Here is a 23421-nt window from a genome sequence, read left to right as displayed (position 1 = left end):
CAAACTGATCTCCCAGTGGCCGAGCACTTCAACTCCCCCTCCCATTCCCAGTCTGACCTTTCTGTCATGGGCCTCCTCCAGTGCCATAGTGAGGCCCATCGGAAATTGGAGGAACAGCACCTAATATTTCGCCTGTTCAGTTTGCAGCCCAGTGGTATGAACATCGACTTCTCCAACTTTAGATAGTTCCTCTGTCCCTCCCGTCCCCTCTTCCTTCCCAGATCTCCCTCTATCTTCCTGTCTCCACCTATATCCTTCCTTTGTCCCGCCCCCCTGACATCAGTCTGAAGAAGGGTCTCGACCCGAAACGTCACCCATTCCTTCTCTCCCGAGATGCTGCCTGACCTGCTGAGTTACTCCAGCATTTTGTGAATAAATACCTTCGATTTGTACCAGCATCTGCAGTTATCTTCTTATACTAATAGTTACCAGAACTTCGTTGGCACTTTAAATGCATGGTGTATGACCAGTAAAATATATGTCTTCTTGAGTGTCTAGTGCTATTCATGTAGTCCTACATGATGTCCACAACAGAACAGGGCTTGCATACTTCACAAGCTGAAAGGCATTTCTTTCACTTGCTTTGCAATGGTGGAACAAGTGTGTAACATCATGAGAGGTTGACACATGGAGTCTCTTGCCCAGCGCAGGGGAATCGAGAACCAGAGGGTATAGGTTTAAGGTGAATGGGGGGAAAAAGATTTTATCGGAATCTGAGTGGTAACCTTTTCACACAAAGGGTGGTGGGTGAGTGGAGTGAACTGCCAGAGGAGGTAGTTGTGGCAGGGACTATCGCAACGTTTAAAAAGCAATTAGACGGGTATGTGGATAGGACAGGTTTCGAGGGATATGGGCCAAATGCAGGCAAGTTGGACTAGTGTAAATGGGACATGTTGGGCGGTGTGGGCAAGTTGGGCTGTAGGGGCTGTTTCCATGTTGTATGACTCCGTGACTAAGTGGAAAAAATACAGATAATGGATCACAGGTAATGGTTCACTAAAGTGGAGAGAGCGCAGTTAGGAAGGATGAGTTAGAATATCTGTTGGGTTGGGCTGACAGGGAGCTCACAGATAGGGTTGGGACATGGGGAAAGGTTTAATCATGATTAGTTGCTGGTGGGAGGTGTAGTTATGGTTGTGATGAACTCTAACAGGGGTAGTGAGTTGCTGTAGTGTGCGGGGGGGAGGGAGTGGGATCACAGCTGTGGTGGGGACTACAGGCCTTGAGGAAGAGCTGACATCGAGGATTTATTTTACTTAAAGTGAACCCACCTGAAACTGGTGTCCAGTGCCAGTCTCCTGGGGTTTTTTAATTAAATTGTAACAAACTGGAATAACTTGCTATCACTTACCCCACAGCCAACAATGGACCATTGTGGGCTCCACCTTTCCTTGGTCATCGGTGCTTTTTGCATATCTCTCATTCATTTGTTCTATGTGACGTCTATCTCGTTTCCCTTTCCCCTGACTCTCAGTCTGAAGAAAGGTCACAACCCGAAACGTCACCTATTCCTTTTCTCCAGAGATGCTGCCAGACCCTGCTGAGTTACTCCAACTTTTTGTGTCCATCTTCGGTTCAAACCAGCATCTGCAGTTCCTTCCTACACAAATGTAAACCCGCCTCTGCAAGTGATGGTTTGCTGGGTCTGCAGCCACACTCATCTGAGCACTGAGACGGTGTTGTAGTCCATCTGTCAAATCTGGCTCTCTGCCCCTCTCTGCATTGGAATGTTACCTCTAGGATGCTCTTAAAAGGAAAACCCCAGTCATCCTCCGACTTGGATTATCAATGGCATTTTTGTCTTGGAGATTCAATCATGCAGCACATTTCAATGTGGCACAATGAAGTGAAATTCCGCAGGCATTGTCCACTCCAATTCTTAACTTCATATACCAAGCTTGCTTCTGAAGTCTGTCAACCTTTGCCTAGCAACATTACAACTATCAGAAAATCCCACACATTTTGAAACGAATCAGTCCTTTGAAAAAGGCCAAATGAGGGAGTATGTTCACTGGATGCCCACGGCCTTTATCCTTGGTCATTCATTCATTCCATTTTTCCTTCCTTGTCACTGCATGTAATTCCTGAAGTACCGAGCAAATGAAATGTGGCGAGTCCGTTAACTAGAAGCTCTGCAGCCATTGAAGAAGCCTGCTCATTATTCCCTCCTCATGGACAATGAGAGACAAGCAACATATGCTCATCTTGTTCATGGCAATGGTGTTCCTTTGATGAAGGATAATGAATGAAGTATGGTTATCTCTGGGAGCTCCTGGAGTTTATTATTAAAGAAAGTATGAAAGATTTATTGATCGGAGGCATAAAAAAAGTTAACTTACATCAGAGATAAATGGTACCCAGGAAGAAAACCTACTCCAAAGACGTACAGGTTTGTAGGTTAATTGACTGTGTAAATGTAAAAACTGTCCCTAGTGTGTGTAGGATAGTGTTAATGTGCGGGGATCGCTGGGCGGCGCAGACTCGGTGGGCCGAAGGGCCTGTTTCCGTGCTGTATCTCTAAATCTAAAAATCTAAATCTAAATCTAGTGAAACACCTCCTGTTTTCTGAGCAAAGTTAAATATTCTATTTTTTGAACTGGAGTGAGTTAAAAGTGCAGAGCAAAATTCATGGCAGAGGTTGGCATATATACTGGAGCATTGTCAGCTTGCGGGGACCACAGGCCAGTTGTTAATGGATGTCACTGGTTAGTGTTCAAAATACAAGGGATGAAATATTGGATCTGGCAGCTAACTTTTTGTGTGGTTCAGAGATCAGCCTCTCCGTAGATAAAAAAGATATCAGTCATGAGCGAATGAAGACTGTGTTAATCTGGTGAGGATCTTAAAATAGTTAGCATTATCGTTGATTTGATGGTAATAGAAAGAGTTTAGGTTATGAATACCGCGCGGTTACAGGCCCTTCGGCCTACTGAGTCCGCGTCGATCACAGATCACCCCGTACGCTAACACTATCCGACACACATTAGGGACAATTCCTACAATTTACAATTCTTACTGAAGCCAATTAACCTACAAACCTGTACGTTTTTGGAGCATGGGAGGAAAATGGAGCTCGGGGAAAAAACCTCGTAGTCACAGGGAGAACGTACAAACTCTACAGAGAGCACCTGTAGTCAGGATCAAACCTGGGTCTCTGGTGCAGTAAAGCAGCAACTCTACCACTGCGCCACCATAACGCCCATTTTGAGTTCCTCATGTGTTTTGGATAACCAGTTGACTTAGAATGAAGATGCTCAAATGAAATCACAAAAGGAAGGAAGGTAGATAATTATTATGTACTAAAACTCAACATAACATACATAATCATTTTCCCACATTCTTTAATGAAACGAGTGGATTAAAGACTTTTACTGGACATTGACTAGGCTTTTAGTTACAAATTGTGTAAGAAGAATGGTTCATAGTTGATGGATTAACTTGCATGACCTTGAAGTCATTATGGAATTAGCATGGAATGCCATTTGGCCCAGTGAAGGAACAAGGAACTGCAGATGCTGGTTAATACACAAAAAGACACAAACTGCTGGAGCAACTCAGGAGGTCAAGCAGCATCTCTCGAGAACCAGAGGACATAGGTTTAAGATAAACGGGGAAAGATTTGACCGGAATCTGCGGGGTACCATTTTCACACAAAGGGTAGTGGGTGTATGGAACAAGCTGCCGGAGGAGGTAGTTGAGGCAGGGACTATCGCAACGTTTAAGAAGCACTTAGACAGATACATGGATAGGATAGGTTTAAGAGGATATGGGCCAAACGCAGGCAAGTGGGACCAATGTAGATGGGTCGTGTTGATAGACGTGGGCAAGTTGGGCCGAAGGGCCTGTTTCTACATGGTATGACTCTATGACTATGACTCTATGAACATGGATATGTGATGTTTTGGGTTGACTAGTGAACCCATTCTTGTTCCCTGCCTCTGAGACTGTTCTGAGGGGTTATGGATGAATTGTTCCATTCCATTTTTGTGGGTTCTAAGGTGGCTAATAAAGTCAATGTGGGATCTGTATGTTTTGCTGCAAGTGAGGCAGATTAAACCCATAGGACATAGAAATTAGGAGCAGGGATCAGTATGCTAATCCTCCTTTCTCCCCATATCTCTTGAACCTTTGAGCCCTTAGCTAACTTCTCCTTCAATGTATTTAATGCATTGGCCTCAATTGGCTTCCATGTAGAGAATCACGCAGGATAATCACTCTTTGGATGAAAACATTTACACTCATTTCACTTCCTAAATGGCTTACCACATATGCTTAGGTTGTGACCTGGCTCGGGATTATATCCCTATTGGGAACACCCTTCCTGCATTTTGCCTGTGCAGTTCCATCAGGATTTTTATAAGTTTCAGTTAGTCTTTGCTCATTCTATTAAACTGTAATGGATGAGTCCGGTATGTGTTTTTGTTCCTCTGTCCCTCTCTTTCCCCTCCCCCTTCCCAGTTCTCCCACTGTCTTCCTTTCTCCTACTACATCCTATCTTTGTCCCGCCCCCTCCCCTGACATCAGTCTGAAGAAGGGTCTCGACCCGAAACATCACTCATTCCTTCTCTCCTGATGATACTGCCTGACCCACTGAGTTACTCCAGCATTTTGTGATACCTTCCATTGCAAGATATCCTTCCTCAGATAAGAAGGCCATTCTTGCTCACTTAGTCAAGACATAAGCTTAACAAGGCCCTGTACAATTACAGTAATACTCAATTCCTTCTGCTTTGAAGACCAACATGCCATTTGTCTTCTAACACCATGCTACTCCTTCCCACTTTTTTCATCAGGTGCTGTACAAGAGCATCTAGATGTTATTGTTATTAATCCCTTTCCAAATCTCTTGCCATTCAAATAATAATATGCCTTCTTGCTATTGCCCCGATTGTGGATAGCCTCATATTTGTACATATTATACTGCACCTGGAATACATTCGCTCACTCATTCAACCAATTCAAATCATTCTGGGCCCTCTCCGCATGCTCGTTCTCCTACCATGGAGACACATCAATTGCCGATGCCAAAGTCTTGAGCAAAAAAAAGTGCTGGAGTAATTCAGCGGGTCAGGCAGTATCTGTCAAAGGAATGGGAGGACAATCTTTCAGGTCAGATTAGTCTGAAGTAGGGTCCCAACCTGAAATGTCGTCAGCACATTCCTGTCCATTTACAGCTGCTGCCTGACCCGCTGAGTTTCTCCAGTACTTAGATTTATGCTCTTTCTCCGACCAGAGTTTGTGCTATCCACTAACCTGGACCGATATTACATTTAAATCCCTTATCCAAATCATTAATGTATATTGTGAATATCGGGGATCCAGCCACTGACAAATTAATGCCAAATTAGTGTTTCTTCCCACTTTCCATTTTCTGTCTGCCAACCAGCTCTGTACCATGACATGATATTACCCTCAATCCTAGGTGCTTTTGTTGGAATTTTATTTATTTATTTGTGTCATCACACAGCTGTGTATCAATAGCGAGCAAATTATAGTGCCACGTCGTTGGCCTCTGCAAGATCGTTTACAGTGCATGTGTCATGCAGCATGTCACAGCTCAGGAGATGTTCCATAGTCTGGAGGCCCCGTCCGCACACGCAGTCTGCCACATCTTCAGTATCTCCCCACTTCAGCATGTTCGATTTACTCCTCCCCATGCTTGTCCGCAGTCTGTTGAGACTGTGCCAGGTTATCCACGGTTGATCGGAACCTGGTGGGAGTTTCTCAGAGGGATCGATTGCCATGTGAATGTCTTCTGGAGATTTCTCTCATCTCTCTTCCCAGAGTTTGAGTCTTCTGGACGATGCACTGCAGTCCAGGGGATGGACAGAAGCGAGGAAACTTCTGCGTCATTTCAAACGCTGAAGTAGCAAAGGGTGGTCGTGTTGGGGGTGTCTTTCATCCTCTGATTGTCTGAGGCGTTCTTTTTGACTGGCTACAGCTCTTCTGATTCCAGGAGGTGCAATGCCAGAGAGTAGGTAGATGTTGTCAGTCTTGGTAGGTTTCATGCATGCACAGATGCAGCGACAGCTTGTTTTTAGCACAGGATCAATCTTCCTTGCATGAGCTGAACGCTCCCATACTGTGCAGGCATACTCAGCAGTGGAGAAGCAGAGAGCCAGAGCTGCTGGTCGAATGGTTTTAGAATTTGCTCCCCATTTTGAGGTACTCAGCTTGCTAAGAAGAGTATTTCTGGAACTGACTTTTCCTTTAAGCTTGGTGATATGTGCTTTGTAGGTCAGAGATTGATGAAGACCGAGATAGACTGGACTGTCACAGTGCTCCAATCTAACTCCATTCCATATGATCTTCAACCTTCGATTTGCATACTTGTTCTTAGACAATAGACAATAGGTGTAGGAGGAGGCCATTCGGCCCTTCGAGCCAGCAAACGCCATTTAATGTGGTCATGGCTGATCATTCTCAATCAGTACCCCGTTCCTGCCTTCTCCCCATACCCCCTGACTCCGCTATCCCTAAGTGCTCTATCTAGCTCTCTCTTGAATGCATTCAGAGAATTGGCCTCCACTGCCTTCTGAGGCAGAGAATTCCACAGATTCACAACTATCTGACTGAAAAAGTTTTTCCTCATCTCAGTTCTAAATGGCCTACCCCTTATTCTTAAACTGTGGCCCCTTGTTCTGGACTCCCCCAACATTGGGAACATGTTTCCTGCCTCTAACGTGTCCAACCCCTTAATAATCTTATACGTTTCGATAAGATCTCCTCTCATCCTTCTAAATATAGACAATAGACAATAGGTGCAGGAGGAGGCCTTCAAGTGGAAGGTGCAGACTTGGGTTTTTAGATGGATTGGCTCTCAGGTGATTCTCTTTGTAGTATGAGGACAGGTTGACTAAAGCCTCACACAAAGTAGCTTCTGCCTCAAGGAAGTCAGCACTTTGGGTTGTAATACACAGGTCATCTGCATAAATGAAACTCCTGGTGTTGGGTGGATAGGCTGGTCATTGTAATTAAGCTTTCTGAAGGGAGGACAGAAGGTTTGTTTGGGAAGTTCTGCATTTTTTCAATATTGTCACTTGTCTTTTACTTATTCCTATTGAAGAGATGAGGTGTTCAGTTCCTTCTCATTTTGAATGGTCATGGGCCAGGGATTAATCAGTTGATTACATTATTATCAAGTCTGAAGAAGGGTCTCGACCCGAAACGTCACCCATTCCTTCTCACCTGAGATGCTGCCTGACCTGCTAAGTTACTCCAGCATTTTGTGAAATGCATTATTATCAAGAATGCCTTAAGAAAATCTTGCATTATTTCTTCTGTTCTTTGTACAATCTCTTGCTATGATTGAGTTCAGAGCAGAATGCCAGCTTCGGGAGTCTGGTGTTGGGTTTCATGATCAGTCAAGGCTCCGAACAGAGCTGTGAGTGCAATTAGATCCTTGGTGTTGTGGATGTTGGCTGGGACATTGCTATACATGTTGGAACATTTACAGGAAAAAGCATTGGTTGGAAGGTAGTTCATGTCTCTGAAGCATGTAGGAGGACTAGAATTAACGTTCTCCTTGCACCATGTCTGAGGTCCATGTCTTCAAACACCTGTGCTGGTGCAATGGAAGTGGTCGAAGATGGACACAAAAAGCTGGAGTAACTCAGCGGGACAGGCAGAGTCTCTGGAGAGAAGGAATGGGTGACGTTTTGGGTCGAGACCCTTCCTCAGGCAGGTGAATCTGGCCATTGACAAGTGCCTTTGTGTGATATGAAAAGCCATCCACGTTTTTAATCATGGATATTTATTGTGAGGGGATGGTGTTGAGCAGCACGGACAGGTTTGCGGAAATACTCCATTTTACAGATTTTAATCCGATTTTCATTCACTCACCAGTTTCAGTGTACACATCAGTGATGACTTGGAGTTGTGTCTCTCAGTGTGATATGCACAGATGCCATTTGCATGCTGCAGTTCAGTGACTGAAATTGGAGTGACCTTGGTTCTGGAGTGAAGGCAATAAAGATTCAGCATTTTTCCATTTGTCCTGTGGATTAGCTGCACTCCAAGATGAACTTGTTGAAGATGAGGTCCATTGTTGGAATGAGGAAGATTGAGATGGGGTTTGGAGTGACAACGGTCATGTTGAGCCTGCATTGGGATTGGATCATCAGAAGACGCATTGATTAGATTCATGTCTTGCACTTCGTTGCATGGCTGTTGTACAATTTGACTGGATTTACAAGGCAAAGCCATTTGAAGAGAATTATCACAAACCTTTGGGTTGATGGAGTTGAAGGCTTTTGTGAGGCCAGCGAAGACTGAGCTAACCTCAGTTCTTTGGAGACCAACCTTGCAGGTCTCATCCTCTTTCTGTGCAAATGATTTCCCATTGTGCTTATCCAAACCCAATTTGAAAGACCTTGATGACTGTTTTACCATTTGGAGTTCCAGATTATACCACTCTTTGTGTACAAACATTTTCATCACATTCCCCAGTAATGTATCCATCGCTATGAATGTGTGTCCCTTGATCCTTGAGTCACCCATCGATGGGAACTACTTCTCTCTTCACTCTGACTAACTAAACCCATGAAGGCCGTGTCACCTCTAATAAATCTCCTCTCAAACTTCTTTGTTCTGAATATATCCTCAGTTTCTCCATTTAGCTGATCCCTGCAACCATTTTAGTAAGTGGCTGCTGCTAACTTCTCTCATGGGCAATTTGGTGCCTGTCTCTCATCTTTCAGCAGAATCCAATTCTGAACAAAACTCCCCAGTTTATCTGGATAATCCTGCAAAGATATCTTTAAACAATCCATCACATATTAAATACAACACCATACTTACCCAAACTTAAAGAGTCAATAGATTAGATTAAAGAGTACCTGCTGAATGTACCACAAATTACCTTTAACCAAAGAAATAATTCTTGAATGAGTGAAAGAAATGAGAGACACTGTTTATCACAAAATTTACGTTTATCAATGTGAAATGGCTATTTTGGGTATTTCATTAAACACTGTGCAAGAGGCAAATTAACCTACTCTTTGCTGGATTTCTGTTCAGCAAACAAATATACATCGCCCCATATCAAAGCTTTTTGCTGATTCCATCTCAATTACACAATTACTTAACCATTATTACTTAACCAAATTTGTGATGAAATTCCATTCCTCCTCAGTTAGAGCAATCTGATTCACACAACTCTCAGAATCAATTCTCTCCTCATCTCCACTCTAGATCTTTTTGTCTATTATTTTAAATATACCTTTATTCATGTGTATTCAGGACGATCATGGCTGATCATCTCCTCGGGTCTCCTCTCATCTGTATCAGATCCTCACAGAACATCCACTCCATGTCTTTCAATAAAGTATCTACTTTTTCTTTTAATTACCTAATGATCAAGCCAGAGTAGAGAATTCCAGAGAGTCACTACTCTGTGCTCACTTCACTTTTAAACGACCAACCCTAACCTTGTAACTATCTTCATCTGATATTCTTTGACGAGTAGACATAGGGTCATAGAGTCATGCATAATGGAAATAGGCCCTTCAGCCCAACTCGATCATGCTGACCATGATGCCCCATCTAAGCTAGTTCCATATTCATGAATTTCATCCCTCTAAACCTTTTCTATCATAGACCGATCCAAATGACTTTTAAATGTTATTATTGTATCTGCTTCAACTACTTCCTCGGGCAGTTCATTTCATATACCTACCCACCCATCCTCTGTATAAAAAAATGCCCCTCAGGTTCCTATGAAATCTGTCCCCTCTCACCCTAAATCTATAGCTATCCATGTGCATTTGTGTACTGGGGATCATCAGCCAGACCAGCATTTATTGCCCATTCCCAATTGTCCCTGATAGTTAGCCACCTTCTTGAAGCACTGCGTGCTGCTGTAAAGACAAATTTTAATACATATGACAATAAATCACTCTTGACTCTTGTCTTTCTCATGAAGGTACTCCCGTAATGCAGATGAAGAGTGAGTTGTATAATACAAGCCCTGTGAAGGACAGCTGGTATATATCTAGGTCTGGATGATGGGTGACTTGAGTTCCCATGTATCTAATGCCCTCCATCATCTGGTTGAAGGGTTTGGGAGCTGCTGTTAGAACAGCCAGGACAAGTAACTGCATTGCTTTTGGTAGGTGGTGCACACTGCAGCTACGTTATGCCAGTGGTCGACGCAATTCATTGTTAGGGTGGCAGATGGAGTTGGTCAACTGGGCTGCTCTCTCCTGGATGGTGTTGACCTCTGAACGTTGGGCTACTCAACAGTGGAACTAGTTTTCCTTAACTTTTCTATCAAATGATCGCATCCTGTGTTAGATCACCACTGAGTCATCTCTTGGAACAAGATTAACCTTCTAATCTCTTGTCATAACAAAAGTCCCTCATCACTAGTAACGTCCTACCAAACATCCTCTACAGCATTTTGAATTGTTTATATCTTCCCTGAAGTGCTGAATTTTGGCGCTGAAATACTTCTATCTAGTGACTAACCAGTGATTTATAAAGTTCCATTTTGAGTCTTTGATCTGTCAACTGAGTCAAAGAACATACAAGCAAAGTATTTTTATATTTTTACTCATCTGTTTATCTTGCCCTGCCAGCATTTTGTTTTGTCTATAAGGATGCAACACCAAGATTTCTCGGTTTAGGTACACAAAGTATTGTACCATGTTGAGAATCATTATCACATATACCAGAGTGCAGTGAGATTCCTTGTTCACAAGAAGCGCATAGAGTACAAAGTGTACATGATAATAACAGATGCAACTGTAAATGCAGCGGCATGTGCAAAACAGCAGAAAGGTGCTAAGATTGTAGCACAATCTGAAATAGTGCAAAAAATAACTGAAGTGCAGTAACAGAATAACCAATTGAGGTAGAGTTAAGAGTAAGAGTGGGAATACATGGCAGCACCTCCAGAAAGGGGGTGGAACAGAGGTGAGTGGTTCAGAAGTCCATAGCTTCCACAGTGAGGATGTGTAATGTTCAGCCATCATCTCCTCAAAAGCTGAAAGCTACCCTTATTTAAGGGTTGTTTAGTTAAGGTCATACATTGTGTCATTCCACAGCAGATTGCATGTACACTGAATTTGATAAAAGTAAAATTCTGCTTCTGTATTGATACCAAGGTAGAAATATTTTCATTGGCCATTATATTGGGTGTAAATTCACAACCTTACTCTGAATAAGCAATGATTCTGCCCTTGAAATCTACTGTCAAATGGTCAATTTTCACCTTTCTGCTGACTCGTTAAAAAATATTTTTCAAAGACTGGTAGAAATGAAGGAAATGTGTCAATACCAGGATGCTAACTGTCTCCTGAATGACCACAGATTGCTGATGAATCAGCACTTGTTTTGCACTGTGGAAAACCACAACTTCCTTCTAGTCTTGTTGGCTATTGGCTTCAGCAATGGTCAACCTGCTGTGGTGGTGTCTGGAAAAACAACGCCTTTCAAACTCACATATTAAAATAATTTATATGAAATGTCTAATAGGGTCATCTGTGGTTGTGGCTAAGTACTCTCACTACTGAGTCAGGAGATTCATGTCCATTTCCTACAACGTGAGCACAAACATCTAAGATGACACACCAACGTTACCCCCAAGGGTGCCCAGCTCTCCTGGAGGTGTGATCTTTTGGACGCAGCTGAATTTTCTTTCTCCGGGGCGGCTGCAAAAGTTTCCATGGCCTGATTTGACCAGAGACTGCATCAATATTTATACCTGAATCAATATTTTAAAATAACAGTCATCTAGCTGTTGTCACACTCCTGAAGGATCTTATTGGGCACAGGTTAACCTCCACGTTTTCTATATTACAATTACGTGTGCAGTTCAAATGTCTTTCATTGAGTGTAAAACATTTTGGGGTTGTTCTAGAAAACGGAACACTATAGCACAGGAAGAGGTGTTCAGCCCACAATGTCTCTGCCAACCATGATGTCAATCTAAAATCCCATCTGCCTGCACATGGTCCATATCCCTCTATTTTCTGCTTGTTCGTGTGTGTATATCTAAGTGGTTCAAAAAAGTTGCTGTCCTATCTGTTTCCACCACTTCCCCAGGCAGTGCATTCTAGGTGCACGCCACCCTCTGTGTAAAGAAAACTAGCCCCATAAATCTCTCTTAAACTTTCTCCCTTTTACCTGATAAGTATTCTCTCTAGAATTTGACATTTCCCCCCCTGAGAAAAGACTCTATCCAACCTATCAATGCCTCACGTAATTTTCTATCCTTCAATCATGTCACCCCTCAAGGTATGCTCCAGACGAAACAATCTAAGACTGCCCAACCTCTCCTTGTAGATAGTATTTTTGAATCCGGGTACCATGCTGGTGAACCTCCTTTGCATCCTCTTGAAAGCACCCATATCCTTCCAATAATGCAGAAGCCAGAACTCCACGCAATACTCCAAATATGTCCTCTCAAAAGTTTTATGAAGCTGCGGTATGACTTCCCTACTTTTATACTCCATGGCCTGAACAGTAAAGGCAAGCATGTTGTCCGCCTTCTTTATCACCTGAGCAGTAGAAGTGTCCACTGAGCCCTTCAAGCCTATTCAGGACGATCATGGCTGATCATGCTCGGGTCTCCTCTCATCTGTGTCAGATCCTCACAGAACATCCACTCCATGTCTTTCAATAAAGTATCTACTTTTTCTTTTAATTACCCAATGATCAAGCCAGAGTAGAGAATTCCAGAGAGTCACTACTCTGTGCTCACTTCACTTTTAAACGACCAACCCTAACCTTGTAACTATCTTCATCTGATATTCTTTGACGAGTAGACATAAGGTCATAGAGTCATGCGTAATGGAAATAGGCCCTTCAGCCCAACTCGATCATGCTGACCATGATGCCCCATCTAAGCTAGTTCCATATTCATGAGTTTGACCCCTCTAAACCTTTTCTATCATAGGCCGATCCAAATGACTTTTAAATGTTATTATTGTATCTGCTTCAACTACTTCCTCGGGCAGTTCATTTCATATACCCACCTACCCTCTGTATAAAAAAATGCCCCTCAGGTTCTTATTAAATCTTTCCTCTCTCACCTTAAATTTATGGCCATTAGTTCTTGATTTCCCTAGCCTGGGAAAATGTCTAAGTGCATTCACCCTATCTATTCCCCTTGTGACTAATAACCTCAATAAGATCACCGTTCAGCCTCTTACACTCAAAGGAATAAAGTCGTAGTCTGCCCAACCTCTCCTTATAGCTCCAGCCCGCGTGCCCTAGCAAATTGCTCGTAAATCTTCTCTGCACGCTTTCCAGCTTAATGGCATCTTTCCTCTGGCAGCATGACCAAAACTGAACACAGTTCTCCAAGTGCACCAAGAACATTCCAACCTCTCTATTTAATTCCATGACTGATGAAAACCAGCATGCCAATAGCCTTCTTCACCACCCTATCTACTTGCACCGCTACCTCCAGGAAATTATGTACTTGTATTCCTACGTCCCTTTGCTCTGGAACATCCCCCAGGGCCCTACTGCCAACTGTGAAGGTCCTGCCCTGGTTTGGCTTCCCATTGTGCAAAACCTTACCCTTAACTGAATTAAATTCTATTTCTTGTTGGCCCACTTGCCCAACTGACCATGTCCTGCTCTAATACTTGATAACCATCGTCACTATGATGCAACCTATTTCAGTATCATCTACAGACATACTCATCAAACTCATTGCTGGTATAGAGGACAAAGAGCAATGGGCCCAGCATAAGTACCTTACCATGTACCCTGCCATGCCCCCTCCGGATCTTGTTTCAATAACATCACCCCTTTTTAACTTTATAAGAAACAAATTTAATTTCTTTAGCCATTTGTGATACTCTCATCCTGCCTCAAATTCTAGTGGAGTATAGTGAAGAAAGGCCAGAGAATCCTAAACCTTGACACAGTCTAAAGAAGGGTCCCAACCCAAAACATCACCTATCCATGTTCTCCAGAGATGCTGTCTGACCCACGGAGTCACTCCAGCACTTTGTGCCCCATTTCAGTTATATCAGAACTATGTGTCACCTCAACCTGACTACTTTACTGCATTTGATGTAAAAGCCAAAATTGATGGACAACACAGCAGACCTGTCAAAATTGGTGGCATCAGGTTAATATTTCATGCAAGGCCTTTCATTGGAAAATGAAAAAGGATAGACAATAGACAATAGGTGCAGGAGGAGGCCATTCGGCCCTTCGAACCAGCACCGCCATTCAATGTGATCATGGCTGATCATTCTCAATCAGTACCCCGTCCCTGCCTTCTCCCCATACCCCCTGACTCCGCTATCCTTAAGAGCTCTATCTAGCTCTCTCTTGAATGCATTCAGAGAATTGGCCTCCACTGCCTTCTGAGGCAGAGAATTCCACAGATTCACAACTAATTCCACAGATTCACAACTGGTGATGGTTATGACTTGATAGCTTTTGTGTTTGTGGATTAGTTCGAGGCCAAGAGAATGGTTTTTTATCCAACCTTTCGATTGCAGTAATTTTATGTAGTCTGGTGAGACCAGAGGGAAAGAGAAAAGTTGTGTGGAAAGGAATGTCGTTCTACACCTCCCGTCTGTGTGTGTGTTCTAATAAATGTGTTCACTGCAACAGTCCCCTTTCTTCACTGCAGGATGCACTTGCTGTCTACAAGGAAGCAATACAGAAGATGCCAAAACAGTTTGCACCACAGAGCCTATATAACATGATGGGTGAGTGCATCCTTTCATATCTTGTAACACCCGTCACATGCACCGAAGCAAACGTGACTAGTCATTGATCTCTAGTCAATAATGTTAAATGTCCGAAAGAGTACCAGTGAATTTTTTCCTGCTGTCAAAGTTCATTCCTTTAAAGTTATATTGATGTGACTCCATAACACTCTTGGTCTTGCTGCCTGTGAATGCATCCCCAGCAATTCTGTTTTGTAAAGGAACGTTGAACATTGTCAGTCTGGGAAATACCATCTTTCCACTCCAGAGGCTTTCAAACTATTTTAATTACACCCCACTTCAGAGAGGTTTTTTTCCCTCCCCCCAACCCCCCTCTACCCACATTCCCCACCATAATTAGAAACATTGTATAAAACTATTCATTTTTTCATAATTGCGAGCCTCCTTCTAAATTTACCACGATCTGAAGTCTGAAAGCTTAGGCTCCAATCAATTGCTGTAAAGCAGCTTTTCTGTCTTAACTAGCTCAGTGTAGCCATATCATCTTATGGAAATGGCTCCGGACAAGAACCTCAAGAAAATTTTAAAGTGATGAATCTCTCAATTAAAATCAAACTCTTGCGACACAAATCGGGTAATATTAAAATTACAATGTCGAGCACAACATATGCTACTTATTAGCCAGTGAAAAAAACAATTCTTGTTATATTAGTCAAACTACCACAGTAAAACTGCTTGTTAAAACAACTAGAGTCAATCTTATACTGGTTCATGTAACGATACAGACACATTTCTATTTGGTTGGATTTTTAACCCACAGAATGAGTTTGTTTTAGCTGCCAGATGTGTCAAAGCATATTGCAAATTTATTATCATGCCACAAAGCTTTCTTAGATTATCACTTGTTGCAAGACTATGAAAACCTCTTGTCCAAGGGAAAATATTACTGTTCGAAAGCATAATTTATTTAAACTGTTGAATTTCACAAAGAAATACGTGAATAATGGTAATATTTTATAATTGTGTTGGTGGCTAATAACTCCATTGTTAAGGACAGACATATCATTAAAAAAAACTATATAGAGGGCAGTAAATATAGTTCAAACAATTCCACTACTTAAAAACGAACACTCTGTCTGTAGATTTAAACATATCCTTTTAAGTTTGAGCCAAGCCCCAAGCAACCATTAGAGTTGTCTTCTCATTCAGACTGCATTGCTTTTTCTGGAATGTGATGTTAGATTAATGTATTTCTGGGAATGTCGGCCTCCTACCTGTTGTAATATATTAGTCTTGGGCTGAATCGGGCTTTGGAAGAGTTGTCTCATTGGGGACACGCTTCATTTATACTTCTCGTCAGCCTGGTTATGTTTCAAAAGGTCATTACTCAAACTGGACATCAAAGTACTTTACACCAGACTGTTCCGTTGAGCGGAATACACCCATTTGTTAAATGTGTCATATTTTAACAAAAACATAGAAGTTAGATGCTCTTAAAAGATGTTTGTTTTTGCCGTGATTGTTTTGAGAGGGGATCCTTTAACCTACATATTCCACCTTCTTTTGTCCCCTGTCTGTATCAACAGGTGAAGCTTATATGAGACTGAACAAACTGACAGAGGCTGAGTATTGGTACCTGGAGTCCTTGCGATCCAAGCCTGATCATATCCCTGCCCACCTCACGTTTGGGAAACTTCTAGCTCTCACCGTGAGTTGACCTTATTAGTATTAGTGCTGCCTTTATGCGACTTATATTTCGGAACTTGCACATCTGGGAAAAGGTCCTTGAAAAAAACTCTTTAGATCCTGGTGTTCAACTTCATCACTTGTGCCTGAACTGTGAGTTACTTAATATTTTCAAATTTTCCGTAGTCAGATGGTTTACTACTTAAAATATTGTGGAGCTGCTTTCAGAATATGTAAGAATAACAGACAAACTCATTTTTCTATGTAAATAAAAGATGTTAATTTTTGTATGAGAATGGTGATCAATTATTGACTAGATGTCACATGTGGTGTAGGAATGGCCCCTCTTTGCATTGTGATTCCAAAGCAATGGCATTGTGCAAATATTGTTATTTCATGTGTTAGATGGTTTCAAAGTGTGGCCCAGTTTAGAGTCTTTAAAATCACAGAGGCCCAGAGTTCAAAGGGATTTGGTACACTGAGCTTGTATGGCTAGTTGTGGAAGTTAAGATGTTAGACTTCCAAAGGTGCAACAGTTTCAATGTACATCATTTTCAAGCATCTGAACTACTTCAGCATGCTGTGACGCATTTGCTGCAAAATATTGACAGAGGAGGTTTGGACGTACCTGAATTATCAATGAGGCATTATAGTGTAGATGTTAAGTCTATCTGTTCACATTGAATATAGCAGTAATAAAATATGTTGCATCAAATATTTTATATTTGTTATATTTGTTATATTATGCACCTGTTTCCTCTTTACCTTTAGCAAGTTTAGTTTAGTTTAGTTTAGTTTAGTTTAGAGATACAGTGTGGAAACATGCCCTTCGGCACTGACCAGCGATCCCTGCACATTAACACTACCCGACACACACCCGGGACAATTTTACATTTACACCAAGCCAAATAACCTACAAAACTAGGTCTGAAAAAATTCAATAATGTATTAATTTATTTTACTGACACTGCGACTTGATGATAATAAGTCTATATGGGAAGTGGTGTCGGACCAGGACAGTGCTTGCAGTCTCACATATTAGTCATAAAAGTTTAAATAACTGAAGGCACCATTTGGGTTGGCCATTGACCCAGTTTCCCACTTTTTGTCACAATTCACCTCATTGAGATTGACGTTGTAAATATTCTTATGGCAATACTCCTCGCGGCATTTTATTTTCTGTGTATCGAAGGCTGATTTATTTTGCAAATGTAATTGTTCTTTTCAAAAGTTGGAATTTGTATCCACGGTAAGCAGATAGTTTTAAGATTTAATTATTTTAGAATATGGTATATAGAACAGTAGAGCATGGAAGCATACGCTGTGGTCCACACTGTCTGTGCTGAACATGATACCAAGTTAAACTGGTCTCCTCTGGCTGCACGTGACCCATATCCCTCCGTTCCTTATTTATCCATGTGCCTTTCTGTAAATCTCTCAAATACCACAATCTGCCTCCATCACTACCTCTAGCAATGTGTTTTAGACACCCACCCACCAGATTGCCCTGCTCCTCTGACTTTAGAAATATACATTTTAGTCCTTGATATTTCCACCATGGAAAAAAAGGTTCTGATTATCTACTCTATCAATGTAATTCATAACTTTATATATATTTCTCTCAAGTCTACCCTCAACCTCCAACGCTCAAGAGAAAACAATCTCTCTTTATAGCAAATACTCTCTACACCAGGCAGCATTCTGGTAAACCTCTTCTGCTTGTTTTAGAAACGTACAAACATAGAAAAATAGGTGCAGGAGTAGGCCATCTGGCCCTTCGAGCCAGCACTGCCATTCAATACGATCATGGCTGATCATCTAAAATCTGTACCCCGTTTCTACTTTTTCCCCATATCCCTTGATTCCTTTAGGCCTAATAGCTAAATCTAACTCTCTTGAAAACATGCAGTGAATTGGCCTCTACTGCCTTCTGTGGCAGAGAATTCCACAGATTCACAATTCTCTGGGTGAAAAGATTTTTCCTCATCTCAGTCCTAAAAGGCCTACCCCTTATCTTTAAACTGAGACCCCTGGTTCTGGACTCCCCCCAACATTCTTCCTGCATTTAGCCTGTCCAATCCCTTAAGAATTGTATATGTTTCTATAAGATCCCCTCTCATCCTTCTAAATTCCAGTGACTACAAGCCCAGTCAACCCATTCTTTCATCTTATGTCAGTCCCGCCACCCCGGGAATTAACGTGGTGAACCTACGTGCACAGGGATGTAATGCTGAGGCTCTTTTCTAATTTTCCAAAATCTCCACATCCTTCCTGTAATGGGCAACAAGAATTGGTACACAATATTCTAAATGGGAGATACTAATTGGGAGATGTACATTGGGCCTTCAACTCTGCTGACCTTCTGCCTCAGTTCCTTCTACCTCATGATCTCTCCATCCCTTACCTTTTTCTACTATCCAGAAATAATCAATAAAAGATTCTGAATGCACTCAAAGAATGAGCCAGGATCATACGTGAAAGGAGCAGAATTAGGGCATTCGGCCCATCAAGTTTACTCTGCCATTAAATCATGGTTGATCTATATCTCCTTCTTAACCCCATTCTCCTGCCTTCTCCCCAAAACCCCTGACACCTGTGCTAATCAAGAGTCTATCTATCTCTGCCTTAGAAACATCCATTGACGTAGCCTCCACAGCCTTCTGTGGCAAAGTATTCCACAGATTCACCACCCTCTGACTAAAGAAATTCCTCCTCATCTCCTTCCTAAAGGTACATCCTTTAAATCTGTTGCTATGACCGTTAGCCCCAGATGCTCCCACTGGCGTAAACATCCTCTCCACATCCACTCTATCCAAGCCTTTCACTATTCACTATGTTTCAATTACATTCTTCTGAACTGCAGCAAGTACAGGCCCAGTGCCATCAAACGCTCATCATATGTCAACCCATTCATGTGTACGAACGAACTGCAGATGCTGGTTTAAACCGAAGATAGACACAAAAGGCTGGAGTACCTCAGCGGGCAGGCAGCATCTCTGGAGAACAGGAATGGGTGACGTTTCGAGACCCTTCTTCAACCCACTCATTCCTGGGATCATCCGTGTAAACCCAGAGGATCCTCCAAATGCAGTCTGACCAGCACCTTAAGAGCCTCAGCATTACATCCCTATTTTTGTATTATAGCCCTCTTGAAATAAATGCTAGCATTGCATTTGCTTTCTTCATTACCGATTCGACTTGCAGATTAACCTTTTGGGAATATAAGAAAATAGCTGCAGATGCTGGTACAAATCGAAGGTATTTATTCACAAAATGCTGGAGTAACTCAGCAGGTCAGGCAGCATCTCAGGAGAGAAGGAATGGGTGACGTTTCGGGTCGAGACCCTTCTTCAGATTGATGTCAGGGGGGCGGGACAAAGGAAGGATATAGGTGGAGACAGGAAGATAGAGGGAGATCTGGGAAGGAGGAGGGGAAGAGAGGGACAGAAATCACAGAGGGGGAGCAGCGAGAGAGCATGTTGCTAAACTCTCGTCGAAGAGAGGAGGAGAACTTCTTCAAAGTGGACATACCTTGAGCAGAAATCGCAGTGGAGCAACAGGTAGTGTAAGAAAATAACTGCAGATGCTGGTACAAATCGAAGGTATTTATTCACAAAATGCTGGAGTAACTCAAAACCTTTTGGGAATCATACACCAGCACTCCCAAGTCCCTTAGCACTTCCGATTTCTGGATTCTCTCCCCATTTAGAAAATAGTCAACACTGGAATAGAGAATTCCAAATACCACCCTTTGAATTAAGAAATCTCTCATCATCTCAGTCATCAATGCCCTATCCATTATTCTGAATACAACTCCAGGTGCTAGACTCCTACTAGTTCTCTAAGAACGTCAATAAATTAATCTAACTTGGTTTCATTTTCACAAATCCATCGTGACTCTGCTTCTGTTGTCTTTTATCCGAATTTGTGGCTATAAATACCGAACACATGCCCCGATTTGTGTTGGTCGAGCCCTTGCTGATAGAATTATAACCACAAATCCACATCATCATCATCAACCATTTGACAATAAACGTGGCAAGGATACTTAAAAAATGAATGCAAAGAATGACAGAGAAAAAAAATGTCTTCCACAACTTCAGGATATTCCAAAACATATTAGCTATGGTTAAAATGTTGTAAGAAATGAGTCAACCTGCTTGGTTCCATAATCAATAATAAAACACGAGGCCAGATTCATCTGTTTTTGGTGTTGCTGGAGGGTTAATTGATTGGCCAGACACCGAGAACTCCATTTGAATGGTGCAGAGGGATCTTTTACACCACCTGAAAGGATAGACAAGACTTTGTGTCTGAAAGTTAGCTCATGTAGTATTATTAGGACTTACTATAATAGCAAGGCATAATAACATTTGAGCAGAACTGGCAAACCAAAGATATGACCTCATTGCCTAGTTTATTATTTTGGTTTGGCTCCGAGTCATTCCGGGCTTTAATTCACTGCTTCCTGTGCATGTACTTCAAAAAAATGTGTGTTCCTTTATTGCTCAGAAACAATAGCCTAAAGATACAGGATTTGAATGTTGCCAATACAGTTATACAAATAAATTAATTTAGATTGAATCCTGATTATCTCATTGCATATCACAGCAGCATCCTAGATCAAGGCTCCAAGTTACATGAAGTCAGTCTCATTTGAGTTCATATTGAACACATATCCTTAGACGAAGATAGCAAAAGAATGTCATTTAGATTGAACACTTTGTTTATATATTGAATATTAAATGGCTGTTCCCACACTGCTGCTCTGAGATAATGTAAGATGAGGAAGCATTTGTGCAATTTGCTCATGAGTTCACGTGCTGCTTCACATTTCCGTTTTACACCAAATATTCTTTTAACATTTTCAGGTGTGTCATTTAAGCTTTTACCTTGCACATGAATTGCTTTTAAAATCCTATGTTTCAGCAGACAGAACGTGCTTATTCTTAACTCTCTGTCAAATTTGGTTTAATGCTGATTCATGATTGCATGTGCCAAATGTATAACTGAGTCTGTTTACATCTATGCTATACAAAATAAATAATAATCCGTGCAAGGCAAATCCAGCAATATAATGCAGTGGGGCTCATTTAAACATATAACATTTAAACATCGCACCATACTATATTATGTAAACGCTTATACAACTAATCATTTTACCATGTAATAATTAATTATGCCAATCTATATATTATGCAATATTTTTAAATATGCCATACTTTGCAACATTAAAATCATCTTAAAATCTAATTAATAAGTCAAATTCATTAAAACGTATGTTTAAAAACACTTAGACATGTCACCTTCACTCTCTAATGTTTATTTTGCTATCTCTATCTTACTGCCTTACTATCTTATGTGAACTAAATGGTGGCTTAATTTAACTCTTAAATGGTGGGAGGTTAAGGGATATAATTGTCTCCTTATGTTTCCTAACTTCCAGCTCACAATGATATTGAAGCAGCCAGTAATATTACAGCTTTACCAGATTTACACTGGTTTTAAAGGATTAGGGAACCTTTTCTGTGCAAGATTACGTCAGACTCAGTCCAAAAGTCGCCACCCACCGACAGTCAGCTGGGTTGAATGCAGAAGGTTAGTCCTGCTGGTCCAAACACCCTAATTCAGGCGGCAAAGAGCAAGTAGCAAGCAGGCCTCAGGCATTGTATGGCTGAATCCCATCTCCAGAATGCCTTTAAGATAAGGCAAAAACTGACAGGTTTTATTTATTTTAGTTTTAATTTAGCTTAGTGTCACATGTACCGAAGTACAGTGACAAGCTTTTGTTGCATGCTAACCATTCAGCAGAAAGACAAAACATGTTTACAATCGAGCAACTTGCAGTGTATAATCAGATACATGATAAGGGAATAACGTCTAGTGCAAGGTAAAGCCAGCAAAGACCGATCAAGGATAGTCCGAGTAGGAAAATAACTGCAGATGCTGGTTCAAATCGAAGGTAGGCACAAAATGCTGGAGTAACTCAGCGGGTCAGGCAGCATCTCAGGAGAGAAGGAATGGATGACGTTTCAGGTCGAGACCCTTCTTCAGACTGATAGTCAGAAGGATAGTCCGAGGATCACCAATGAGGTAGATAGTAGTTCAGTTCTGCTCCCTGCTTGTGGTGGGATGATTTGGTTGCCTGATAACAGCTGGAAAGAAACTGTCCCCGAATCTGGAGGTGTGCGTTTTCACACTTTTATACCTTTTGCCTGATGGATACCTGAAGGGTGAAGAGGGAGTGGCCAGGGTGCGACTCGTCCTTGATTATGCTGCTGGCCTTGCCGAGGCAGTGTGAGGTATAAATTGAGTCAATAGAAGGTAGTAGTAGTAGTAAGGAACTGCAGATACTGGTTTAAGCTGAAGAGAAACACAAAAAGCTGGAGTTGCACCAGCTTTTTGTGTCGATCTTCAATAGAAAGGAGGTTGGTTTGCATGATGGTCTGGGCTGCAGGGCAGGATGGGATGTTGTGTCAAAGTGGTGAAACTCTTTAATGGCTTTTAAACATGATGTTCAAATATTGATATGAAAATAATTCAAAAAAACTTTTTAAAAATTCATGTTTTAAAACCATATTTGCACCTTGGGAAGGATATGCTGGCACTGGAAAGGATGCAGAGGAGATTCACCATTATGTTGCCTTAGATATAGATTATAGGTAAGGAGTAAGAGATTTAGGGGGAATATGATGGAGACATTATTCATCCAAAGAGTATGGATACCTGGAGATACCTGGCTCTCTCCACCACTCTACGCTGAATAGTGGAGAAAGCATCTAAGAGGCATCTAGATGAGCATTTGAGGAGCTGAGACATTGAGGGATAAGGGCCACACACTGGAGGATGGGATTAATAACGAGTGCCCTTTGGGTAGTGTGAAGTAATGGGCCAAATGTTTCCATGCTGTTTGGCTCCATGACTATCACATTAAAACACATTTTACGCATTAACCTTAAGGTAAAACAATAAAATAAATACTTATCCTCATTCCACGGGCCACAAATCCCCAATGAAGTAAATGCTGTCTCACATTCAGTGCTGGATCTGACCTGGTGAAGGAACTGGGAGGTGATTTCCCCAGTGTAATGCTGTG

At 41.7% G+C, this 23421-nt stretch overlaps 1 protein-coding gene across 2 annotated transcripts in view; it reads left to right on the top strand.

Moving 5' to 3' along the window:
• Window positions 1-23421, top strand: part of LOC144603436 (protein O-mannosyl-transferase TMTC2-like) — a 190288-nt gene that overhangs the window by 127931 nt on the left and 38936 nt on the right. For both annotated transcript variants that reach the window (XR_013548623.1, XM_078416635.1), the window contains exons 7-8: window positions 14600-14678; window positions 16226-16347. Coding sequence is in view for 1 of the 2 variants with exons in the window: in XM_078416635.1 (XP_078272761.1) it covers window positions 14600-14678; window positions 16226-16347 (201 nt within the window). In the remaining variant the exon portion in view is untranslated. The remainder of the gene's footprint in view (window positions 1-14599; window positions 14679-16225; window positions 16348-23421) is intronic.

Source organism: Rhinoraja longicauda, chromosome 20 (genome assembly GCF_053455715.1).
Source record: "Rhinoraja longicauda isolate Sanriku21f chromosome 20, sRhiLon1.1, whole genome shotgun sequence".
NCBI lineage: Eukaryota > Metazoa > Chordata > Chondrichthyes > Rajiformes > Arhynchobatidae > Rhinoraja > Rhinoraja longicauda.
This window is presented reverse-complemented; position numbering and strand designations above follow the sequence as displayed.